This window comes from Ambystoma mexicanum, chromosome 6p, assembly GCF_040938575.1.
Source record: "Ambystoma mexicanum isolate Mex_15411 chromosome 6p, UKY_AmexF1_1, whole genome shotgun sequence".
Lineage (NCBI taxonomy): Eukaryota > Metazoa > Chordata > Amphibia > Caudata > Ambystomatidae > Ambystoma > Ambystoma mexicanum.
Window position 1 is genome coordinate 590,596,646 of NC_090935.1, and position 19,146 is coordinate 590,615,791.

The 19,146-nt window shown below is 42.8% G+C and overlaps 1 protein-coding gene across 1 annotated transcript in view; it reads left to right on the forward strand.

Moving 5' to 3' along the window:
* AP3B1 (adaptor related protein complex 3 subunit beta 1) overlaps positions 1 to 19,146 on the forward strand; it is a 2,743,269-nt gene that overhangs the window by 1,321,513 nt on the left and 1,402,610 nt on the right. Inside the window, exons 17-18 of the mRNA XM_069627424.1 lie at positions 3,462 to 3,592; positions 4,349 to 4,463. Coding sequence (XP_069483525.1) covers positions 3,462 to 3,592; positions 4,349 to 4,463 — 246 coding nt within the window. The remainder of the gene's footprint in view (positions 1 to 3,461; positions 3,593 to 4,348; positions 4,464 to 19,146) is intronic.

Consider the following 19,146-nt stretch of genomic DNA (forward strand, 5'->3'; position numbering starts at 1 on the left):
AGGCGAGACATGGTATCATCCTTTGCCTAAAAATGAGCAACCTAGCCCTGTCTGGACTTTTATGGGTTACTACATGACCTCTCCCCTCATTTCTGCACATTTGAAAGTACTGGGACAAGGAGGAGTAATGAACACTGCACCTTCATTTTACCACTCTGTACTGAGACGAGGAAGATGCCTGCCAAGCATGGTGAGTCAGGCATGCCCCCTTAATTATGGTCAGGTAGGACTCATAAGGCATCCACACCTGCAGCCTAACAAGGGGCTACAGGTTTATAAAGAGAGACCAGTGAAGAGAGAAGGGGAGCAGTAGGGAAGCCTCTGTAGGAGAGACCAGGGGACCCTTTCCATGACGAGGCAGCCATGATGGGACCTGAAGTGTGACCAGGTCACCGGCCGATATCCCAGAGGTGTGGGAGCCTCTATGATGGATACTAAGCAGCTTGGAGCTGCGAACAAGCAAAATAGCGAGGACACTGTCTGCGTCCTCTCCGGATCAACAAAGTTTGAGGCTCAGAGGTCGGAGTACCACCTGGGAAGTCCGAAGAAGCAGCAGGAGCCACCGGAGCCGCCGGACCAAGACACCACAGACCGGTGGTTTTGGGGAAGGACACTCTGAAGCCTGGGCGCTCCGGGCAGGCTGCATACAATGAATGAAGCTCTGTATGAATGCAAGCTTCAAAGCAAGATGAGTTACATACTGAATGCTGAACTGAATGGAAGTTTTGCAATAGCGCTAACCCGTACATAGTGAATACCGAAATAAATGGAAGTTGAAAATAACATTAAAGCTATACTTATTGAATAGTGAACTGAACAGAAGATTGAACCAGTGTTAAATAACGCATATTGAACTGCAAACTGAATGGAAGTTTAAAACGGTGCTAAACCACACATATTGATTACTGAATTGGCTGAAAACATGAAATTAAAGCCATATTGAAAATGTATCTGAAATATAAACTTTACAAGTAAATCAAACTGCTAATAAAGGCTAAAAAGGAAAAATACCCATATGAAAGCAACCCATGGGTAAGAAATGTACGTTAGTGAAATTAATGCAGTGCAGCAAGGCCAAACATTGGTAAGAGATGTGTAACACATTGTGGCTAATCAAGGAGAAGCCAGAGCAGTGCAAATACGGCACAGAAAGCCAGGAGGCCAACAAAGAGAAACTGAGGGAATGTGATTGTGAATACAGGGATCCTGTTGCGTGACCTGTGATGGGTAGACCGTGTGGTCTGACAACTGCGCCTTGACCAGTGAGCCATACATGATGAATGATAAAGACACTGTGAAATTAATCAAGAAGGAGCACTGTGAGTGAGCTGGTGATGCAAACCAGAAGAGATTGACCCAGAGTAAAAATTTAACTTTAAAAGGCTGAATTACATTGTAATCTTGGGGTAGGGGACCCTGAGATTTTATGAACTACAAATATCATCTTGAGGACAGGACCTCAAGTAGTAACAGTAGTAGATGTGTTTCCCTTACCATGGAAGAGGCAGAGGTGCTCCCAGGGGGTAAGAGGTCTGCCTTCACAGTCCCCTCCTCTGCCATGGGTCCAAAGTACCTTTAGTTTGGACCTTATCTTTTCGTCTCTGGTTTGGGAATGGGGGCTGTACCTTTTCATCCTGGTGTGGATTAGCTCCATCTCCTCCACCTGGGCTAGCGATAGTTTCAAAGGACTACTGCATTCCTATCCCTTCCTAGCCACACCCTGTCTCCCTTCCATGCCTTCTCCTAGATACCTTCCTGCTGGAAGAAATCTTGAAACTACTGGCCACAACTCAACGTGTGCTCATCACATAGAGGGTGCGGGGCAGGAGGGAGCCTTACTATTTTTATAGGACACTTTTATTCTCGCACTGTTAAGCAGCTTTTTCTGTGGGATTTCAACCTTGCCCTAATGTTTTTGAGGGGGACTGAGCCGTTGGATTCATGCCCTCTGAGATGTCACCTTCCACCTCCTTTGGGTGATTTTACTGGTTTTCATCACTTATGCACTGTAAATTAGTGAGTGCTAAGCTTTTTTCTGCCAAACATTCCTACCTTTTCTCTGTGGGGACAATGTTCTTGTCTCCTGAAAATTGTGTTGGACTTTCACCTTTCTCAGAAGCTCCATCTTCCTCTCTTGTATCCTCCACCTCATCCATCTCGGAAACGATTTGTTTTTTCGTTCTTGCCAGCAAGAGAGATCTCAGTTACTATGTCTACAAACACACCCTATCCAGGTGGATCATCCTTTTTTTCTGATTGCTACGATCTAGCCAACAAGGTACTGCCCGTGGGTCACATGGCTCATTTTACCAGATGTCTGTGGACTCACTCTGCTTTGCACGGGATGTCCCAATTGTGGACACCTGTCAATCATCTAACATTACTGCCTGGATTTCCTTTAGGCTAGGCTGCCCAGTTGTCACTGCAACCCCTGTCCCACCCACCCCCTGTCCCACAAGGCAAGTTCTGTAGAGCCTTGGGAGTCTTTCTAAGGTGTGTAATATGTGGAAGGAAGGATTCTATTAGAACAAATTTGCTGACTTTCACTAAGGTTTTTTGATGGGTTTGCCATTCCTCCTTCAGATTCTTAATTGCCCTCCGAACCTACACCTTATATGGAATGTTGATATACTCTTGCAGTTCTCTGGTTCCGCAGTCTCTCAGGCCAGGGAAAAATGGGTGGAACAGATGTCATGAGGTGCAGTTGGCTTAAACACATCACCCATGATGTCACGTCCAGAGTCGTTGCCGTCGAGGACACCGTGCCGGACCCATGTGCACACGCTGATAGATGAAAAAAGTTGGCAAAGCCAGTCTTTGGCCTTGAGGATATTTCTAAGGAGAAGAATCTGTGGGGGGAAAGCATTGGTGCATCAGAAAGAACATTACCAAGAGGGAGGAGGGTGCTTTTTTTCCCTTCTTGAATTGTAAGCAATACGAAAGTTCATTCTTTTTAAATTAAATGTTGAAGTTTGTGATGTTATTTCTAATGTATTGCTTTTATGCATCTAAATCGAGTGCAAATTGTAATCCATTTGTTTTGACAAAGGGTAAATGTGGAGATGAAGTATAGATACAACGTTCTTGTATTTATTGCTCATTGTACATTCAATTAAAAATGTCAACTTAATAGCAATGCAAGAACATTAATTTCCTTTATCTGTCAGAATGATTTTTAAATTTAATTTCTCATTCATTTTTCGTTTATGTGTTCATATTTAAATCTTTGAAGTTGTATTTTCTGAAAGGCTGAATCATTAATTTTAGGATAAGATGCATTTCAGAGTGACACCTGTAAACAAACTGAGCCTTTTTAACCTATGAAGAGATAAGTCTAAGTCTTTATGTATTCCATGACATTTGAAGGACATAATGGCATTTCTCTTTTTACTGCATTATAAGGTTGCTTGTGTTGCAGATTTTTTACCACACCAGCCTTTTTTTTAAAATTGTTTTAACAGATAGAGATCGTTTTCAACTTGGCACTTTATCTCACACTCTGAACACCAAGGCCTCTGCATACCTGGAGTTGTCTAATTGGCCAGAGGTGGCTCCGGACCCATCAGTTCGCAATGTAGAAGTAGTTGAGCCGGTATGTTATGTTCACCAATTTTATTTAAAGGCTACTAAACATTATGGCATGGAATATTTTATGTGTAATCCCTCGAGTTGGCATTGAAAAGTTGCTTATCTTATAAACCTACTCATCTGCTTGCTACTTGGCATTATCTAGCGCAAGAATTATTCAATTCAAATGTAGATAAGATGTGAGGTATCTGTTTGCATTTGTTATATTTTACTGTAACTGTTAGTCCTCTAGATTTCCAGTATTCAAATGTGCTTTCCTTGTGTTAATTGTACTCCTTATGTTTTGATTATGCTTGTATAGAAATGTACTAGTGGCTCTTAGGATTTAAATGTACTTGTGTCCTCAATTAAACATGTAATCAAATAATGCAATTAAAATGATCACTGGTGCTGGATTAGGCATTATCATAGAAAGCTAAATTGTTTTGTGAAGTTAAAGTATATTTCATCATTCTCATGAACTTGATATCCCTCGTGCTCCCACTAAAAATGTTTTGCTTTTTCTGTTTCTCTATTAAAGTGAAGCAACTATTTTTGTCAGACGTGCTTTAAAGCTCTCTGATATTAAGACTAAAGCAATATCAATACAAAAGGGATTTTGCATACTAATCATGTGGGGCATAACGTTTTTAAGTGCACGTATGTTCTTGTTAGTTTGCTGAGATTTCTGATTGATTTTCCATTTTGTGACAGTTAATTTCTGTGCTTCCGACAAGTTGATGTGATGTTTGTGTCATGGTCAATATGTGCTCTTTCGCAGGTAAAAGAATGGTCAACAGTATTAGGAAAGTCAAAGAAAAGGGGGAATTCTGTAGAAAAGTTTTACTCGGAGTCTGATGATGACGAAGAAAAGGAAGCATCCAGCAGCAGCACTGGTAAGTGATGCCATGTAACTTGAAAAGCTCATAGCCATATCAAATCTGCAGTACTGCAGTGGTTTGCAATTGTGGCTGGGAACAGTCCTCGAAGACTTGAGGATTTCTTCATGCCTTCACTCAAAGGTGTGCATGCCTTGACTTAAAGTTGAAGTTATTCCCCAATTTGTCTTTTAAAATTATGTTTGGGTTCCCCGTGAAATTACCATAATATAGGGCTTTTGGAATGTGTTTATTTACATGGTCCCTGGACGCTGCTTAACTGGAAAGTGTGTTCCATATTTACTTTGCAAACTTGCTTTTTGGTTCACATTGAAACAAATCTATCCAGGATGACATTCTTGAATTTATAGCCGGCCTTCCAAGGTATTTTCATATATTTGCTTTTAAATTCGTTCTCCTGATTACAAATCCATTAGCATTCTGATAAGCTATCCCCAATGTGCAGTATAAAATGATATTGAATTGTAAGGAAGGCATGGTATCTAGAATAGACAGACACAAGTGATCATAGTTAAAGGGTATTTATTAAACTGTATAAGTAGGTTGGGAAATGCCTATTCTAAATCTAAGATGGGAGCAAGCTACGAGCATCAAATAATAAGGCAGTCTTAGTAGCGTTGTCAAATAAAAGGGCCTATACTAAAAAACCTATTGCCAATGCTTACACTAAATACAAAAAGAGTGTGGGATAGGGTTTCACAAGAAGGAAAGTAGTGTTCACAAATTATGTCAGGATGTGTTAGCCGGGGTTCTCCCTTTCCCATGTTTTGAGCACGGGACAAAGGGGAGTCCTGAGCACAGCGCACTCTCGACCTTTCCCAGCACGAGACAACAGTTCTGGTTCATGTATCAGGACCTTCAGGGATTGTCTCTTTTCTACAAAAAGTTGTCTCCCCAAGGACCGGATGGGTTTCAACGAACAAATGAAGTTCTGTTCCAAATGTACGTTGGGTGTTGACTTCACCCCTGGGTCTCCCTCTTCTGAGTGCAGACCCCTCACAAATCTTAGCCCCCCTTCGTCGGGTTTACTATGGCTTTTCAGAACAATCTCACCTTTGACATTCACAAGTCTTAATGTCTTCTTAAATATTTCACTGTGGATACCCCTCTGCCAGCTCCCTTTCATCTACACACTGTTCATTGGGTGTCTTCACCCCGTTCTATCAGCATCGCTCAGTCGGGTTCACTATTGTCATTTATTTCCTTTTACACAATTCTTCCCTTGAGTTTGCTATGCAGGATTCACCTCCCTCAGCTTTACAATTACATGTAGGTCAAAGTCTTATGACTGTACAGGTGGTTTTGCTAGACCCCTGTATGACCACTTTGACCTTTTCCTCTCTGCTCTCCTAGGGCCTTCTTGCATGCTCCGCGTACCGTTGACATCTGCTGCAGCACACTCGAGCTATTGTTTGCGGTCTTATGTTTCCTTCTGCTTCTGCAGAGGCTTTGCAGGGTTTTGTCGAAAAGGGCAAGGTCGGGTCTCTCCTCGGCAGCCTCTCAATATTCACTGAATTTCTCCTCCTGTTGAACTGCCGTGCGTGGGGATAGCTCCTTTGTCGTGCAGTCTGCCTTGCTTGTCCTGTGCTCTTGGGCTCCACTTTCTATTCCTGATGTTAAGGGCCGTCAGGTTTGTGTGATTCTGGTCAATTGTCTGACCCTTGTATTGGGACATGTCCGGTAAACTGCTGTGATATTAGTCCGTTGTCTTTCATGGTGTGAGAAAGTGTTTGTGTAGAAAAAAGGGGGAGCAGTGTATCTGAATGTCCTACGTGGTAGGATGGGGAAAAGGTGTTGGAAGAAGGGGGATACCGCGTGTCCCCCATGTCAGTGTCCCACTTCCACTCCCCGATAACACCTCCATCCAGGTGATCCTCCCTCACTGTTCCACCCTCAGAAACTGGATCCAATAGCGATGGCTGTGTCCTTGCCACCTGGAAGACAGATCCCCGGGGACTAGCTAGGGCGACACCTTCAGGTTTGTCACAGAATTTAGATAAAAATGTGTTGATTTCATCAGTAGTCAATGCATGGATTTTCAGCTTTCAATGCAATGGAAATGTGTTGTAAATAGATACTGTCTAAATAGTGTATTTTTCCGGATACTGTGATGTAGGTACAACAGAACATTTGAGACAACCGTATATCATTTAACATGCTAATATTGCACACTGAGTAGGATTGGGTTGAATGAACACCTTTCAGGATAGAGTAATGTCTCAGAACACACAGTAGCTTATCTGATTAGGGCTTGTCAAACATTGTTCGCTTAGCCTCAACACCACGAGTATCATATGCATCCATCCAATGGTTCTAGTTCTTCCCAGAAAAAAGACTACGGAAGGTGTGACTGGGTGTGTTTCTATCCAGCCCTACCATTTAAGTCCTACAAGGAACACCACTCTACTTTTAATGTGTCTGATCTTCATTGAATATATTTAAACCAGAGAACTTAAACTTCTATTTATATTTATTTTTTAACATTTGTAAATGCGCCCCAAACCCTTAGGCATCAGGGTGCTGGTTGCAAGAAAACCATCATACAGAAACAAAAACAAACAAAAGGAAACTAGCAGAAGGATCAGATGACTCTGAGGGCGTGATTGACTTAAAGAAGCAGATCGATGGGTGCGGCATACCGGGTAAACACCCGAGTCTTAAGGTGTGCACGGAATACCCAGTATGATTGTTCAGCTCTGAGTTTATGTGGATGGGTCTTGAGGATTTGGCTTTTTGTAGCTTTTGAGAGAGATATCTATATGCAGTGTTAGTTATTCATTTTTGTTTGATGAACAGTGTTTTGAACAAAATCTGCTTTCAAATGGGGAGCCATTTAGCGTTTTTCCTTTCTGCTGTGATGTGCTCTCGTCTGGAGATGTTCAGGTCAGCTTTATTTTGAATGATCTGCAGTTTAATAAGGTTTCGGGCTGAAGTGCCTGCAGATAGGGTATTGCAGTAGACCAGTTTCGACCCTTTGAGTGCCGTAGTGTAAAAACTGGAAGGGGATATCTGTACTAATGCCCTATATATGGTAGGGTAAAGGCACAGAACACCCTAGTGAAGGTTCTCTATTATAGTAGAATGGACAAGCAACCAAGACTTAAGCTCTCAGGAGGTGATGCAGGCAAGTTCTGAAGTGCAGTGTTTCCCCAAAGCCCCCACAAAGGAATGCCCACACACTGTTAGGTGATAAAACAGCTTCTTTATCTAAAATACGGTTTGCTACCCAAAATGTATGCAGATAAATAATAACACTTTGTACTTGGAATACTTATTCAAAGAATAGCACATATATATATATATACACTCTGTGATACCATACCATACTTAAAACCAGTAATAGATGCACTAAATGCAGACAGTTTTATATAGGCATGTGAATTCTTAAGCAAGGTGTATCAGCATAGAAAAAGGAAGAAAGGCAGGTTAGTTTTGAACAGTGGAAGAATTCTTTCTTTAAACTAGATATATAATTTTGTGTGAAGATCCCCCCTCACCTCCACCTGGGCAACCTGCTAGGGAATAATATGGGAGTAACCTATCTTGTTTTTTACAGCCCAGTCCAATAATGTTCAATTTTTTTTTTTTTTTTATTTTCATTTAGTTTGAACAAACTTTTGAAAAAAGAACTTTTTGCTTAAAAAGATAGAAAAAACAAAAAACAAAGAGAGAAATACACATACTAAAAAAGGAGAGACGCAAAGCTTATTGCCTTAACTTGCAGTGTCTCTTTAACCTTATTTTGCTCTTGGACCTTGTTCATTCACTGGGTTTCAATTATTTTTCTTGGTTCCTCTGTATGTTGTTGTTTATGATTTCATTGTGCAAATTTTTCTCCCTTGATTTGTTGCTGAATCGGGCTCTCCATTGGAAATGCTAGGTCTCATTTCTAATTGATTCTGTAATATGTCTAAGAATCGCGTAAGCGCAATCAGCACTGAGTTGCTTTCAGTCAGGTGTAATAGCCTCCACCACTCCTTAGTGGTCAGCGTCTGATAGTTTTCCATCACTTTACCTAAACAGTTTTCACGTTGCATGTTCAATTTGGGACATTTTAGGATAAGATGTTTTAGGTTTTCGTCTTTCGCACAAAATCTAAATAATACATTTCCCTTTGGTATTAGGCGCCTGGTCCTCAGAATTTCTTTTGTTTCTATGTTGTTCAGACGAAACTTCAAGTAGATTCTTCGCACACGTTTGCATGGTGATAAAGCCAGATATTTCTGGAGTATGTTTCGTTTTTTTGCTTCTTTAGGCTGATTTCGCATGGATTTTTGTGATTCTCTTTTCTCACCAATTTTGATCCAGTTGAGATTTAACAGTTTATTTTTTTTTTACAGAATCCGGATTAGACCAGCGTGTGGTCTCATCCGTGCCCAATTGGTTAAGGATCTCTCTGCACTTTTGTTTCCAATCGCTTAGGGCTGATTTTTTTCTTATTTCATTTCCCATCAGGATTTTGAACGTTGGCAAGTTTGCTTCGTCATGAGTTTTCCTAAAGAGCAGTAGTTTATTCCATATGATCCTTGAATTCAAGGTGGACATCCCTACTTCATACAGGACACAAGATGTCGGCGTACTTTGAGGTATGTGGAGGATTTTTTTCCAAAAGAATCCTTCGCATCTGGCCCATATCTTGTGGTCACAGCCAAACATGTTCTCTGCCCCGTAGGTTAGAATCGGTGTCACTTTATTTTGATAAAATTTCTTCACAGGTTCACACGTGAATTTCCCAAATTTCTTTTGCATTACGATTCCTTGTGTGCTAAGTTGCCTGCAGCTATTTAAGATTTTTTCCATCATCGGTTCGTCGTTTACGCTGGAGTTGACTAGTGTACCTAGATATCTTGTATAATATACTTTCTCCAGTTTTGTCTTTCCCACGAACCAGCTTGTACTATATTTCAATGGCTTCCTTCCTCTTTTATTTTCTAGGACTAGGATTTCCGATTTAGCTATGTTTATCTCTAGTCCGAGATCTTCTGTATAGTTCTTTAATGCTGTTAGTTTGCGCTGCAAACCGATAGGTGTGCGATCCAAGATCACCATATCGTCGGCATATAGGATATGATGTAACTGTGATCCATTAATGCTTGATGGGAATGAGATCACGGTTGCCAGGGCTTTTTCCACTTCTGAGATGTAGAAGTTGAACAGGGTCGCCCCTAATGGGCAACCCTGTTTTACACCTCTCTCTGTGGGGATTGGTTTAGATAAATTTCCTTTACTGTCTAACCGTACTTGAATGTAGGTGTCTGAGTAAAGTTCCTTGATGGCAGCAATGAGGCACTCATGACACCCTCTTTCTTTTAATTTGTACCATAAGATTTCTCTGTTTACTCCATCAAACGCATTTGCCATGTCAATAAATGCTAGGTAGATTTTCTGACCCGCTCGGATTGCATCTATTTTCAATATGTTTAGTATTAGAAGGTTCGTGCTGCATCCTACTCCTTTGACAAACCCGGACTGGCGCTCATCATATATTTTTTCTTGGTTAATCCAGGTTGTTAGTTGGTTAAGGAGTTGGGTTGCAAACACTTTTCCTACAACGTCAAGGAGGGCTATGGGCCGATAATTTGCAGGGTCAGAGCGCAGGCCTTTTTTGTTCAATAACCTTCTGCTTTATTTTGAAAGGTTCTACCACCCCCATAGTACCTGAGCGGCCACGGGAGAAACTGATCCAAGACAAATCTGGGACCCTTGGACGACTCCTGAGGCTAGAAGATGCTCTTCCTCATCACAATACATTTGGTGCCTTGGCAGGCAAAGTGTCTGAGTTTCTAGGTTTCACTCGCTGATTCCCTCCGCGGATGGCACCCCCTTCGAAGATGGAGCAACTTGGATGCTGAGTCCATGAGTGTTAGGCAGAAACCTGTGCAGTTCCCTTAGGGACCACTGCAAAAGATTTAGGACTACAGGTGTTAGCAGTAAACCCACTTGGTAGCAGTCTGTACCACCCAGATTTACCTGGTAGCTGTGGCTGAGCAGTCAGACTTCCCTCAAGAAGAGTTAGGCAGTATGCAAAGTATCCACAATAGGCACTCAGATACAACAATACAAGCAAACACTGACCAGAGCTTTGGTATCAAAGTATATAATTATTTATTTAAAAACACACTGTTTGAAACACTCCAGCACTCTTATTGTAAAATATTCTAAACACAGTTACTATTATAATATATACACCCCTTTTTCCTTATCAGATAAGTCACTGTAAAACACCACTTATTTTCATACAGAGGTGAGCGCTTAACTAGATGGCACTCCAATAAGTTTGTGAGAAAGGGAGGGAAGAAGGCAGAATATGGAAAGGTACACCACTCTAAGATTCAGGAGCACTGTTAGCAAGGCAGAAGAGCAAAAGTCACTGGTGAGCCAAAGTCCAAAGGCTGGGCCCACTCTTAGAGAGAGCAGAGCACAAATGCACCGAAGATCACACAGTTACACTACGCTTAGAAAGTCTTGCAGAGGGTTCAAAAAGAGTTTAGAGAGGCTTAGGAAAGTTTAGCCAGGGTGTCCCAGGCTAACCCAGGTTCGAAAGCCGGGGACTAAATCTACCCTGTACAGTCGGTAGCAAGGGAAGCCAGGCGGGACACAGTACCTTAAGTGGGAAGGATCCTCCAGCAGTGGCAGTTGTTCCTGGTAGTGGGTGCAAGTTGCGTCATCGTCCAGGGGAAGAGAAGATCTCGACTTGGAGGAAAGATGAAGGTCGTTGCACTACCAGGGAAGAAATCAGCCGTGGAGTTTTCCGGTTAAAGGGGGTACCTTTGTTTCGCGGTCGTGGTAAAAAATGGTATCCCGGTTGCCGGGTGCTTGGCACAGGCAAGGCGGCCACGAGGTACGTCGGGAAGGCGAAAAGACGGTGAAAATGGTTATCCCCACCAGTCAAATGAAGAAGACTCTCCGGCGGGAGATCTCCTCTGTCGTTGGGAAAAGTGGTGAGACGGTCCAGCAGGGCTCCACCGGTGGTGGTGTCGTGGCAGGTCGGCTCAGCTTCTCCCTCGTCGATTCTTAGGTCCTGTGGCGACTTCTGAAGTTCCAGTCCCCAAAGCCCTGCTTTTATGCAGCAAACCCCCATTCACTCAGCCTAGCTGTCACTCAAACATGCTAAGTGGTGAGCCGGCCGGCTCACCACTTGGGCCAATCAGGATGGAGTGCGAATTAAGTTGCCTAGGCAACTTAGTCCAGGGTGCCTAAATTCCCCTCCACCCCTCCTAAGTACCCCAGACAGAGTGGCACCACTTTGGAGGGCTTCTGTGGAGAAGCCCGCCAAAAAGTGGAACAAAGGGCTCGACTTGGGTTGGAGCCACAGAAGAGAACACAAACGCCATTTTAGAATCAAGTTTTGGCAAAAAATACCAACCGGAGAATTAAAATTAATTAAATAAACCGGCGGTATGTTTGAGGCTACCGTAAATAATTAAATAAAGATAGTAGCCTAAACAATGGGAAATCCCATAGGAACATATTCGCGGTTGAATATAAAAAGTAGTATCCACTGCCACGAGCCAAAACTCGATCAGGGGGGACGGAGACGTGCCCCCTCGACTAACAGACCCCGGGGCAATTGAATTGCCCCAGCCAGTACGTCCACAATATGATGGTTTGTACTGGTTCTGTTCAGAATTTGACTAGTAAAGTCAATGGTGACTTTAGAGGCCCTGGGAGACAGTAGTCAGTCCCAGGGTATGGAGTCTATACTGGAGGGTCACTATGACACCCCTGTGTTACTGCACGGAGGGTGCTGTGTAACACACATCACAAAAACACATGAAGCCCTATGGAGTAAAAGACCCCATAGCCCATTAAACACATCTAGATTCAAAGAAACACACTCAAATCATGTCCAAGAGTGAGGGTAAAAGAGTCTCACTCTTGGCAGGAGAAAAAAATAAACCCCAAAAATCCAGCAAAGCTGCTGGGGGACTCACTAGGTTAGGAAATTCAGCCTAAACAGAGAATTCTCCCTAACAATGAGAAAAATGGAACCAAAAGTCTTTCTGAAGTGCAACAGTTTTACTTTTCGTGGTGCTCTCCTTTGGTTGACGATTTCTCAGAATATAGAAGTCCTGTGAAGATGAAACCTGCTGTGGGGTCCTTAAAGGCTTGGCAAATGAGAGTAAGACTACTTTGAGTTCTGGCGGCAACTGGTGCATAGGTCACTTTTGGTGTCGGGCTTTTGAACATCGCAGTTTTCTGACTTTCAACTCTGGACGGCCTCTGGCAACCTGGACTCTACCATTGGCATAGACCACAGACCCTCACCAAGTCTGGACTCTCGGGACGTCTTCATTAGTTTCTGGTGCCGGGAAACCCACCGACTGCTCTTCCTCTGCACTCAGCGACTCTGGACTCTCTTCGGTGGGAAAAAGTGCTCAGTGATGATGGCAAGGATGTCCCTTGAAATGTTCTTGGGCAGTTTGGAACTTTCACAGTTCTGTGTGTCCAGCAGCACTATGCCATGGTATGGTAGACAGCAACGACTTCAGCAAAGGATTAAGGGTGTCAGTGCTAAGGTACAATGCTTGATCACGCTTGCTGGGCAGATACCTGCTTGGCATCTCAAGGTTTTGAGGCTTTTGATGATTTGGAGTGTTTCAGATTCTGTGACTTTCTTAAAGTGAAATGTATGGGAGGCTGGTGGGGCGGGGTCAGACCTATTAGTGGTGGTCAAGGTGAGGGAGTTATTTTTTTTTTTTTTGCAGAATATATTTCTGTAAGGTGGCCAGGAGCAAGGCAATCTAAATGTTGGCACACCAGGTGCTATCTTTATTACAGCTGTCTCAGGGAGGAGTAGGTGTTTCTAATTCGAACAGTTCTCGCAAGCTAGAGTCTAGAGTTCGAGATTCTTAAGTTATAGGTGGATTTATTTAGCAAGGAGTGTGTTTTTGTAGGCCTTCACTAAGATTGTAAAGATGTTTTTATAAGCCTCAGATGGGGTGTTCTTTCAGGTAGTTTCAACCTCATGTTTTTGTAGGCATAGGGCTTTAAGGTCAGGGGGTGAACCATGAGTTGCGGTGAGATAGAAGTTTGGTTTCTGTTGGTTAAGTGGAGCCACTGTGTTGATGGCCTTAGCCATGGTAGCATATGTAGATTTCAACCAGCACAACAGGGTTGTCAAATTGGGTGACAGGAGACATAATCTCACGTAGCAATGGTATAATATTAGTTACTGTGAGTTCTGCGATAAGTTTGGAAGCTTAAGGATAATGTTGGTGTGCGTAGTTTTGGGTGTCGTTATGGTGAAGGCAATCAGTGTAGAGAGTGTGTTATATAAGGATTGTTCATCGCAATCATTCTCCTTGGTGAATCCAAGATTCAAATCGCCTAGAAGAATGGTTTTGGCGTTTGTCGAAATAACATGTATAAGATGGTTTGGCGTTTGTCGAAATGACATGTAGGATGTCTTCTTCAAATGTGGCTATTGGCCCTTGTGCTCTGTAGGCTAAATGAACTGCTAGGTCACGAGGCGTTGTTGATTTCTCTAATAGCTAGCAATTCTCTGGCTATCAAGGCCATTCTTCCTTTAAGCCTGTCTTTCCTACAGATTGTGTAGTTGGGCGGGATAGCTAGAGTTAATGCTGCACTAGCAGCAGAGTGTAACCAGGTTTCAGATATTGCTAGTAGGTCCAAATCTTGGGTGGCAATGAGGTCAGCGATGTTGAATGCGTGTGCCAGTGTTTATTTAGCTAACATGCTGGAGTTGAAGCAGTTGTTGATGACTTGCATTGTGTTGCTTGACCTTGTGTCTGGGCAAGTTACCTACTATTTTGAGGATGTAAGGGAGAATCAACAATGAATTTTAATGAAATAAGAATGGAGTACGCTTAACTGATCCTTTGTCACGTTGCAGGGACTCTGGTTTGGGCAAAGACTGTGGCTGCATATCTGGCTTGTTGGTGGTGGGCAATCCATGATGCTCGTGTGGCCTCAGAGGGGCACTTTTCTCTGCCATTGTGGCAGTACTCTGAGGGTGAGCTGATCGTGCTTGAAATGGAGTATGGGGGATGGAAGTTCCATGGGGCAGGTCAGGAAGCATGCGAGGTGCTCATGTTTCTTTATAGGCTTATGGGAAATGGATAGGGCTGAGGAGTTGGTCTGTAGTACACAAGTTTCATTAGTGGGGAGCTGCCTAGGTTTGAGGCTGGTTAAGGGGCTCTGCTTATGATTTTGAGTGGTTGGTACAAGACAGCGACAATGCCAGCTATTGATGGTGGATACGTGAGAGACTTTGGTGCTCCTGTGAGCGGAGAGTGGTTTGACTAAGTGGACAAGTCTGGGTTTCTGATTGCATTATCATGCGCCCATATGTAGTTTCTCTTAGAAGGGGGAGCAAGTACCATGAATGTAGGGCTTTGGGCTGTTATCAAAGCCGTGGTGCGTTGTGACAAGGTATGGTTGATGTGAGGTTTTCAGTCTTTATGCAAAGAACGGGGCAATGGGTGGTAGGACTCTGCGCAAGGTGTGACTCGCGATGAATAGGATGCTTTGCTGCTTGGCTGCATAACGATAGTGCCTGGAGGGGCGTCTTTGCTGCAAGTCTCCAGTGAAGTTTGCCGCTTCCAGCACCATGAGGCAGACAGAGCGGTGGAAAGTACTTAGCATAGAAGGAGCACAAGTAAGGAGCGGCTGTGAGGCATAAGAGGACACACAATGTGCGTTGCTAAAGTATATAATAGTGATGTGGCTTGGCTTACCTTTGCAATTTCTAGTGCAGTTGTGTCCTGATGCGGGAACGGAGGGAGAGATTCCTGTTACTTTACTAGGTAGCAGGTCAGCTGTAGATTGCATCAGAGATGGTCTGGAACAGTCCTCATGGGCATGTCGGAAAGATAGTGGAAAAGGCTTGCATAAAGTTCCCACTAGGTTTTCTGTGATATGTGCTGAAGAGTATATCTGTCTTGTAGTGATATGCGGTATAGGCTCCACGGCGCCCATGGCAGGACAGGGCATGAGGGGCTGCATAAAACGCCTTGCCAGTTGGTCTTCACAGGGACAGGCTTAGCCTGCCGGCTCCCTACAGGATGTTGAATAAAAACTGGTTTTGCCCAATCAGATTTCTGCAAAGGCAGATCATTCGTAATTCGCAGGTCTGGCATCAGTTTCATTGCATCACATTCTGACATTGTAGAGAGGCAGATTGCTTCTTTGGACCAATCGGTAATTCTTTACTCGGAATACACCATTACCAGAATCAAAAATAACACAACACATAAATATCATACACTTCAAAAATAATCTAAACTATCCTATTAACCCCAGAATACTCTAAATCTCCTTCTAAAAACATCTTTTACGTTGTTTAAAACATCATACATAAAATCTTCATCGTTGTAATAAAAACAAAAGCATAGCATCAGTACATACCCTAATGCCATTCCTAACAAATTGTGGCCTAAGTCATCTCCTTCTATGATCAGTTAAAAGCATACAAATAAGAGAATGTGTAAGATTGTCATATTTTCCTATCCACAAGCACACAACTTATCTAAGCCCATGTAACTTGTTTGGCCCTCTAAAGGAAGCACATTTCAGCTAATCATGGCGGTCCTTTTACACTCCTGAGATTTTATTTTGGTTATAGTTTGCACATATTCTTAAGGGTTGCTACCTCCTCAGCGGCCCTTCTTGTCATTAAAGCAATTAAATTCGAATGCCAACAGTACCTTCCCTGCAAGGTGGATGTAACTACATCTGTTAGCGCATTCCTTATATTATGATGAATTTAAAAAAAAATACTCTAAACATCGCTTTTGCGCCTGACAACCTATACTAGGCACGCCTAACTAAGGTCATAGTGCATCTCCAGGTGTAGCAGGCGACACATCTTCTCGTTTCCCCAAGAATATATTCTTTGTGACCTCGAGATGTGTACAAGAGGAGAACAAGCAAATCTCACTTCCATGTAAAATTGCCATTTGGATTTTAGCCTTCAATACAGAGACACATTTATCCAATCTCCTTCCTCTGAAAATATACATGCATAGAAGTCCCCTAAAGCTTACTGCAGCCTGCTGTGCAGCTATCCTTATGTGTGTATCTCAGCTGTTATTAGAGAACACCAACCCCAAATATCTATACAATTTGACCACTTATATTTTTTCATTATTAATACTCCATTTGCTCTGTGCCCCACCCTTTTCAAAGACCACAATCTTTGTTTCTAACAAATTTAATTTCAGACCATGGTTCCTAAAAATGTTCTGCATATAAAAGGCTGTGCAAGCTATAAAGGGGTCCCATGTATACCAATTTAATTCATCATCCAGCCACAGACATTATAGAGCAAAACATATGTATCACAAAGGTTGTCATACATTCATAAAAGAAGTTATTGATGTAACCAACCAAACAAAAATATGTTGAAAAAAACAATCAAAAATGTCATTGAAAGTTCATACATAATATATAATGTACCCCCTTACCCATACATAATCCATACATCGGTTATACCTAAACAACAACATATAGTACATTAAAAAAAATGCAAACACAGAATTGAAAGTAACAATAGACAACAGTATCTAATCTGGTCTGGTTACGGCTGAAATGGGTTCCCCCATTGATAGGTATATTTCTGGTCTTATCCAGTTGCTTAAAAATTCCTGGGTTCAATCCCACCCGTGAATCGGTGACACTTGAGTGTAAAAGGGTCAAATCCCAGCAAAATGTGTCAGAGCGAACACATTTTGCTGGGATTTGACCCTTTTATCAATGGGGGAACCGCCACCTCATAAAAAGGCCTGGATTTGAAAAAGGCTCAGTACATACGCTGATACACGTGTCATCTGAGAGGGGCTAAAAACAAACTAACCAGACAAATAAAATGTTCTACTTGAGATACAACGGCTGTTTCAAATGTGTTACTTATCTGGGTGCAAAGGAGTGCAGGCACAAGTGTACTTTTCTTTCTAAAGCCAGCTTGACTATCTGGCAACACTTTATTTTCTAGGAACCAGTGCTCCCAGACAGCCTGCATAGATCTTACTCAAGACGTCTAGGAGTGATATTGAGGCGTCTAGGAGTGATATTGGGCGTTAGCAATGAGGATCTGCAACCATGCCTTTTTTTGAACAGTGGTTCTAACAAACGTCTCTTCCATGTGGCTGGGCAGTTATAACCCAGTGTATTTACATTAAAAAAACTTGATCTAATACTGGAGCCCACCCATGTGAATAATTCGGGCCTTATGTCATCCGAACCTCTAGCTTTACACTTTCATCTCCAGGTTACCGGTGCAAATTTGTTCTTGGGTAAAACAACACTTTTAGCTTATGCAGAGAGTAGTCAGATTGTTCCTTGAACAGAACCGCCTGGAAATTGGTTATCTGTATCCATGTTCTGGCCGTATGTAAAATCTATTTTCGGAACTTCTCTTTCATCAAACTCAAGTATCAATCACACAAGTTGTTACCCACCTCAAGGCTTGCTTGGTACTGGATCCAAAAATGTTGAAGGGAAGACAATAAGGTTCCTCCTAGGGACCCCTATACCTCCGACTCCAAGAGTCAGGACGCACAGGAACCCCCAGGGAAAACCCCCAATGGGGGAAAAAACCCTGTGTCGGGCTGCTAGGGTTCGTAGAGTCCTGAAACCAGCCGGAATAAACTTCCTCTGTTCAGGCAAGGAGATGATCGTCAATGGACCTGTAGGAATGGAAACTGGGTAGAATAATACACAAAGTGACAGGCTGGTGAATACAAAGGAGTGAAAAGTAAGAGAAATAGAAGTAAACAGAATACATGGATTACCTGGGTCTTATCCGGTCTATCTTAAAGTAAGAACAAGACGAAGCAGAAATTCTGTCCTGATTCTATAGGGCTAAAGAAGGACAAGTTGGTTAACCTTCCAATAGTATGTTACAAATTGTCTTACTACCTAAAAGTGCTTCCCTTACCATCTTTGTGATTGCAACAAAGAGAAATCCCTGTCCTGTACTTCCGGGTAGAATATCCTACTGATTCCGTGGCTATGGCTGGAGTCTCTTCGGTGAGGTGGTAATTGAGTATATTCCACCGAGGAGAAAACCACAGAAAATTCTTGATATTCAGTAGGGAGGCCTGCTACAAAATTGAGAGAAGTTACTGGTCCACAGATACCCTGTCTAGGGGTTTCAGCTTGAGAAGAGACTTCCACAGAACTCCCCTCTGAATGACTGATACAATGAGTTAAACAGAGCTCAGATCCCAAAGAAAATGACCCAGCCGTCCAATTTATAAAAGGGTTATGCTTTCGAAGCCATGGTAATCCTAGTATAATGGGGTATGATGTCCAAAGAAACAGACTCCTGATGGGTCGCAATACACATAGATATAGGGATAGTTTTACTGATAATAGGGCCAGAAATGAGAGGGCTACCATCAACACTCTCTACCGGAACAGCCTCTGTCTTGGTAATTCTGGGTATATGAGGGAGTAATGCCTTGAAAAGTCTGCAAGAGATTAGAGGAACCTAATTTTGTGTCAGGATCCCGGACCGTGGTCCCTCCTACGGCCGGGCGTTGGTGTTTCCCGACTTCCGTGGAGGGGCCACGGTACATTCTTGTACCATATGGGAATTAGAGCCGCAGTACATACAAAGACCCTGTAATCTTCTACGAGCCCTCTCGTCTGGTGAAAGGGGACCTCTCCCTGTTACACCCAACTGCATGGGTTCCTCAGAACTAGTTCCCTTATT